General features: G+C 43.8%; 1 protein-coding gene across 1 annotated transcript; it reads right to left on the minus strand.

Annotated features, from left to right (window-relative positions):
- Positions 1-4,151: 4,151 nt before the first annotated feature.
- LOC125508218 lies at positions 4,152-7,401 on the minus strand. Its single transcript, XM_048672835.1, has 4 exons — positions 7,101-7,401; positions 6,893-6,972; positions 5,192-5,384; positions 4,152-4,659 (listed from the first exon to the last, which is right to left on the minus strand). The coding sequence occupies exons 2-4, from the start codon at positions 6,944-6,946 to the stop codon at positions 4,529-4,531; spliced, it is 378 nt and encodes a 125-aa protein (XP_048528792.1). The 5' UTR covers positions 6,947-6,972; positions 7,101-7,401; the 3' UTR covers positions 4,152-4,528.
- Positions 7,402-7,765: the final 364 nt, after the last annotated feature.

Consider the following 7,765-nt stretch of genomic DNA (forward strand, 5'->3'; position numbering starts at 1 on the left):
ACGGTTTAGGAGATATGGCCAATTGAAGTTTGAATTCAAATCTGAATAAAGTTCAAATTTGAATTTGTCCAAAACTTTTCAAAGTTGGTTTTCTGGATAAAGCTATTCGAGACGAACATTTTGCCGCTGGTTTCGTCGAATTTGGAGTTATGGTTAAAAAGATACAACCATTCAAAGTTTAGGGGCTAAACTGAAATTTACAGGGACTTGACTGTGAAAGTTTTATTCGCGACCAGGTCCCTGGCCACGTGGCGGCTCGTGGCTGGCCGAATAGCGTTCACTACGGAAGCTTATACAACGAAGGGCCATTAAATAAGAAAAACACTACCGCGGCTAAATAAAAAAACCAAGACCGGTTTTCACTAAAACCTCACGGGTTTAATAAAACCCTGGTTAACCATTTAAAAAAACAAACAGAACCGGGGGGTCAGCTCACAGCGAGCGGCAGCATAGGCGTCGGTGACGTGCAGGGGACGGCGGCGTGGCGTTGGGCAGCGACGGGGCGACGGCTACGGCGGCCTCCGATGGGTTCCGACAGCGGCGAAGTAGACGGAGGGGTGCGGCATGGCGCGGGCGACCGGATGGTGGTGACGGCGGGCGTCGGCGTGCACCGGACAGGGCGGAGGGAGGCGGCGGAGCTCTGGTGCTCCGGCGAGAGCGCAGCGCGTCGGGGCGGCGGCTCCGGCGACCTAGAAGGCAAAACAAGGTGTCAAATCGACGCGTGCGGACTCGGGCAACAAAAAGAAGTAGTCGGTGGAGGCCGGGGTGGCTCATGGGCGACGAAATCCTCCGATGAACTAGCACGGCTCCGGCGAGATCCAAGTGGCTACGGCGAGCGATGCGAGGGGCGTGGTGACGAATGGATTAGCTGAACGGAGGGAGGGGGTCACGGGGGTTTTATAGGCGCGAAGAGGGGCTCGGGGTCGCGGCGGATAGGCCTTATCCCGGGGCAATGGCGCCGGTGGTTGCGGAAGCGGAGTGCGTCCTCATCCAGCGGGAGGAGCGGGAGGTTGGGGACGACGGGGTGGGGCCCTCCTGCAGTGGGTGCTGCGTGCGAGCGAGAGGGAGAGGCGAGCGGGCGAGCGACGGGAAGGCGCTTCGGGTGTGGGAGCAGGCCGTGGGCCTTAATGGCCGGCTGGGCCACATGGTTTGCCCCTGGGCCGAAACCTATTTCGGTCCAGGTGGCGCCTCGGTGATTTTTTTAAAAAAAACAAACAAAACAGAAAAGTGCAACAGAGGAAAATTAGAAAGAAAAAAATTACATAGGCATATTATATACCAAAATATTCAGAAAAATAGAAGCAATAAGATGAACTATTTCTAAAGTTCAAATAAATTCCACAAAAATTCATAAATGTCAAACAGTGCTACTATTACATTTAAAATCAATAAAAATCATTTTTAAAATAGCAAAATGATTTCAAATTTATTTTCTCCTAATTTTCCATTGAAGGGAATCATTTTACCCTTATTTCCATTCATTTATTTTTAGGAGAAAAATATTTTGAACTAAAACTAGATAACTTCCAAGAGGATTTTGAATTTGAAATTTCAAACAACTTCAAAAGGAAAATGAGTTCCAAATAACTTCAAAGTGACTTCCAAATTATTTATTTGAAACTCCCAACTCTCTTTCTTCAATTTTGAAGAAGTCATTTTATCTTCCCTCATGAACTCATTGAGTTGCTTAAAGTTTCTAAGTTTGAAATATTTCAAATGGAATTCAAATCATTTTCAAACCCATTTTCAATTCTTTAAATGGAAGAAGTCATATTATCTTCACTCTAGGATCTTGTGATGAAATGAATTTGAATTCTTCGAGATCAAAATGCAAGATGATAGTTTTGGGAAAGTCCTTTTATTCCCTCTCATTCAACTTTCAAAAAGTTTCAATTTCCACTCAGTTTCACACAATCAATCACACAGAAATCAAAGAAACAATCACAATTATTTATTTAATATAACATTCCAAAATTTAGAATTTTGGGATGTTACAACGATGGCGTGGTGACGGTGATGGTGATGTGATCTGCGCAGGGTGTCGCCTAAGCACTACGTGAAATATGACCAAAGGAGTAAACCGTGAAGGGAGACGCCGCACACGGCTTGGAACAATTTGTGTGTCTCCAAGGGGTGCCCTGCCCACATATATAAAGGAGGAGGGGAGGAGGCCGGCCACCAGAGGCACGCCAAGGAGAGGGGAGTCCTACTAGGACTCCAAGTCCTAGTAGGATTCGCCCCCCCCCCCTCTTTTCCTTCTCATGGAAGGGGAAAGGGGGAAGGGAGAGGGAAGAGAAGGAAAGGGGGGCGCGCCCCCTCCCCTGGTCCAATTCGGACTCCCCATGGGAGGGGGGTGCGGCCACCCCTTGTGGGATGCCTCCCCTCTCCCCTATGACCCACGTAGGCCCAAATATTTCCCCGGGGGGTTCCGGTAACCCCTCGGTACTTCGATAAATATCCAAAATGTCCCGAAACCATTCCGGTGTCCGAATACCTTCATCCAATATATCAATCTTTACCTCTTGACCATTTTGAGACTCCCCGTCATGTCCGTGATCTCATCCGGGACTTCGAACAAACTTCGGTCACCAAAACACATAACTCATAATACAAATCGTCATCGAACGTTAAGCGCGTGGACCCTACGGGTTCGAGAACTATGTAGACATGACCGAGACACATCTCCGGTCAATAACCAATAGCGGAACCTGGATGCTCATATTGGTTCCTACATATTCTACGAAGATCTTTATCGGTCAAATCGCAATGACAACATACGTAATTCCCTTTGTCATCGGTATGTTACTTGCCTGAGATTCGATCGTCGGTATCCTTATACCTAGTTCAATCTCGTTACCGCCAAGTCTCTTTACTCATTCTATAATGCATCATCCCGTAACTAACTCATTAGTCACATTGCTTGCAAGGCTTATCGTGATGTGTATTACCGAGAGGGCCCAGAGATACCTCTCCGATACTCGGAGTGACAAATCCTAATCTCGATCTATGCCAATCCAACAAACACCTTTGGAGACACCTGTAGAGCATCTTTATAATAACCCAGTTACGTTGTGATGTTTGATAGCACACAAGGTGTTCCTCCGGTATTCGGGAGTTGCATAATCTCATAGTCAAAGGAATATGTATAAGTCATGAAGAAAGCAATAACAATAAAACTTAACGATCATTATGCTAAGCTAACGGATGGGTCATGTCCATCCCGTTCATCAAATGGAAACACATGTCTATGGTCAGGAAACTTAATCATCTTTGATTAACGAGCTAGTCAAGTAGAGGCATACTAGGGACACTCTGTTTTGTCTATGTATTCACACAAGTATCAAGTTTCCGGTTAATACAATTCTAGCATGAATAATAAACATTTATCATGATATAAGGAAATATAAATAACAACTTTATATTGCCTCTAGGGCATATTTCCTTCAGTTTGTACCAGTAGCTATGTGTTTAATCTCTCTCTCATGTTCTTGAGATGTCACGATCTTGATGTATCGCGGTCTTTGTTGATATAGTTGGATCATATGGTGTTTTCCCCTCTCTATCTTGTTGTGAATTGAGTTTTCCCTTTGAGATTCCATTTTATCGGATTGAATACTTTTATGGATTTAAAAACACTTGATGTATGTCTTGGTATGAATACCCGTGATGACAACGGGGTATCATATTGATTCACTTGATATATGTTTTGGCACTCAATTTGCGGATTCTCGAGATGACATTGGGGTAATCTATGCATAGGGGTTGATCCACGTTCTCGTTTTTGTTTCTCTGGTAGAAATCTTGGGGCACTTTTTGAGGTTCTTTGTATTGGATTGAGTATTGTTTGATGCTAATCAACTCACGGATACTCGCGGTGGAACATACAACACAAGTAGCAAGAAAAAAAGGGATTTTTGGCCCAAAATGACTGTTCCAGGGCACGGCCGCAGTTTTTAGCCATTGTTGCATGTTGCCTGTTGGAGATGCTCTTACAAATTTATACTCCCTCCGTAAAGAAATATAAGAGCATTTAGATCACTACGTTTAAGAGCGTTTGGATCACTACGTTAGTGATTTAAACATAGTGATCTAAACGCTTTTATATTTCTTTACGAAGGGAGTACAACATAACCAGAAATACAACAAAAACGTTTCATGCCACAACCATATCATATTGATGTTCTGGTCAGCATTAACAAAATAAGAACATCATCGATTTCAGTGCCATGAAGACCTACTGCTCTAGACCATGCTTGAGCCAAGAACAACTCAAGCTGATATGCAAGAAGCAGATCTTATACAGGAACCATCTGCACATATACTTATCCACTTCAGGTAACATCGGGTTACTTACTATTCCACAAACCTATATTATAAGATGAAAAAGGAATACAAAACAAGGGTAGAGAGACGGGTTGGACACGGAGCATACTGCTCCTACATTGTGGGGATAGCGCGGTTGTAGTGCCCGTAAGGCAGATAATCTGGGGGATAGCTCGGCGCGGTGTTCCGGCACGGCCAGCGAGCATCAAGGTTCCAGCTTCAGGGAGACAACTCGGGACTGTCGGTTCCGCTTTGCCGCCCTCACAAACACCACGGATAGGCACGATGGTGCCCACCATGGCCTCCGGACTTCTTGCTCCCCTTTCAGGCAGGCAACTGTGGATCAAATTAGCAGAGTCAGACAGAGCAATCTTCTAAGTGTGGACACACAACCAATGGAGTATGATGTTCATCTATCAATAAAATACAACAGATCTAGGTATTGAATAATGTCAAATTCATTTATGTTGCTCATTTACACCAAACCAAGATGCTGAAAAGAACCGATCTGTATATTAGCATCATAAACTTGCGGCCAAAAAATGTATTTACTGATGAAAGCTAACAGAACAGAAAGCAAATTGGCAGCTGAACCGTGCTGGCACAACTGTTTTCCACAAGACTCAGCTCACACTCTTAAGCTTTTATGTAGCATGAAGAGGCAGTACCAACTAATTGAGCTTGAGCTCAAAAAGAAAAGAGCAGTGGTGAGAGAAATAGGTTTGCACTCTGATTGACTGCATGGTGCATCATACAGTCAAATGAAAACTAATGAGCAAAATATGAAGGAATCAAGTACTGAAATGGTTATCACAGTAGCAGAGATGATTTATAGATGCTCTCAAGGAAGAAACGGGAATATACCAACCTTTAATGCGCCTCAACTCTTTGCACAATGTGATAAAGTCTCCCCATTTCATATGGCACCGCCTGATAAACCGCAGAATCTGCTCGGTAGTAAACATCGACAAGCTCTCTAGATACTCTCCATTGACACTATTTTCTTCAAAAACTTGTCTGTAGCCACCAAGATTTATCTCTTCAAGCCACAAGCCGACATCCTGAAAGAAAACAATAACCTTATTAGGTGAATACCCTTTAGCTTTTGCATCTGATAGTGGTTCAAATTTAAATCAGAAGACAGATGGGTAGCTAGATCAGTTAGAACAAATGCAGACAGTCAAACATAAAGAATGAATTAAGAAATAAATTTAGAGTAAATGCCCTTTAAGAGGGTTGAATGAAATGCCTATCTAAATTTAAAGTGACCAAACCCAGATCATACCAATGGCTACTGGTGATTGGGAAAAAATAATGCAGATCTAAATAGTAACCAACTTGTGGGCATGTCAAGCAAGCATACATCTCTGAGCACGCAGAACACTGAGATGGTCCACTCCAAAGAAAAATAAAACAGCACCAACCACTCCCAAGCATTGCTGGAGCACTCTGCTTAGTCCTCCAGCCTTACCTGCATTTTCCCCCACAAAATCGCGTTGCTTAGTTTGGGAAAACTTCCTAGCATGGCTATTTTACCAACTAAACTAGCTGCCTTGTGAAGCAATTCTAGGAGTGATTGTAGTTTTGTAGTGTGGTCTATTATTTTAGCGAAATAGAGCTAGGATTGCCGGCAGAAGTCCTTTAGCCAATTTTCCACTCCATATTGCCAGTTTTTCAGAAGACAGGAGCGCCTTAAAGGTGCGAAAGAAATGATCATTCAAGAAGGCAATCTTTTTTCCTAAATCCAAACAATACGTAGCAATTTAACAAAGGACTCAGACCTCATTATGCTAAAATTTAGGAGCTAGTTTGAAATCTTACCAATAGAACGAAAAGGTAGAATACGTCCCAAACGACATGGCATAAAAAACCGTTCCCAGGGATCTATGGTTCATCTCATCAAAGTTAAGACCGGCTTCATCCAAGTATCAAACACAACACGTGGTCAATACAAGACACACCAAAGTAAGGCTCAATTATAGCCCAATCCCATTCTGGCTCAGTCCCAGGCCTGAGTACAATGCAGCCTGGGAAATGTTGCGGAAGTGATATATAGTACTCATGGTTGGACGAGTATCACTTGGTTAATCAAACTGTTGATATTGATTTAATTATTTGCCATAATGATGAAGCAACAGGGAACCAAGTATCACTTTCACCTCATGAGCTCACCATACCCCCTCACTATGGTACGTTTAAGAGAATGGGTCAGGCATACGGAGAGGAGTAGTTAGGTACTCACGAATATTTATCCTTTGCATATAGTTGAGTAGAAACCACGATCAAGCGTCACACTAGATCAGCAAACGGGTTCCTAATAGTGGACTAAATTATCTCAAAAAGGGTCAAGGACAAACAAGATAAAACTAAAGAACTAAAACACTGCCCACAAAATCGACAAAGGGTTGTAGGGGCAAATTTGTATGAATCCTAAGAAGGAATCGGACTGTCAAAGCTCCTAGGAATATTTACGAAGTAAGCTGCAGAACGAAAATACAGTGAATTTCAAGAAAGTTGGCATTCAAGTAACAACGGAAAGAGGAAAACCAGCGTCACTACAGATTAGCACCTCGACAGTCCATATGAAGAAATCAAGCGGCTCCGGAGACTTCCCACGGCTCATCTCCCTCCTCCCGTTAGCCAACTCCACTGCAAGACCCAACCCAAGGTTCAGTGTCAGATCTAGATGATGTGGCGCGTGCGCACCGGCGCACCCAACATTAGCTCAAGTTAGTTCAAGGCTAATAATTCCTTAATGAATAACCAAAACCTCATACCGAAAGAAACGATGCCCGAGACCGCGGACGGGGTGGAGACGGCAGGGACGCGACGGGAGTAGAAGGGGAACGGCGATGGAGTCGAGATGAGCGTGAGAGGTGGAGGAGTTGGGTGGGTGAGGCGCGGCGGTGAAGGGAAGCTACGGCACGATGGGGGATATAGAGCACGGTGGTGGTGGACTGTAGGAGAGGATTGGAGCTTGAGTAGAGCAGAACAGGAGAGCAGCGTTGGGGAAAGAGGAAGGGATCGGGGTGGGAGGAAGAGGAAAGCTACGGGAGTGAGGATAGGAAAAGTCAGCTGCTGCACAGAGATGGATTGTGACGGCTGGGATTGTTTGGCCGACATGATTGGTGGTAGATGTTGGGGATATATTTCACTAGAAATGAAAAACTACATAAATTTGTTGGTTTCATCCAAGTCTACTGATATTTGTAAATTTGTCTAAATTAACGAGTCACACCTCAGAAAAATTGTAACAGTTTCTCTATTTTTTTATCGGAAAGGTTTTTTCCATCCCATTTTTATAGAAACATAGAACAACATCCAACATATCATCATTGTACAGCTCTCAAGTAAAGCGAATAGTTGCATCAGAATTACATAAACTGGCCCTAAGCCAGGACAAAGAGCGTCCAACCAACACATAACAAAATAACCCTATAGG

This window comes from Triticum urartu, chromosome 5, assembly GCF_003073215.2.
Source record: "Triticum urartu cultivar G1812 chromosome 5, Tu2.1, whole genome shotgun sequence".
NCBI classification, from domain to species: domain Eukaryota; kingdom Viridiplantae; phylum Streptophyta; class Magnoliopsida; order Poales; family Poaceae; genus Triticum; species Triticum urartu.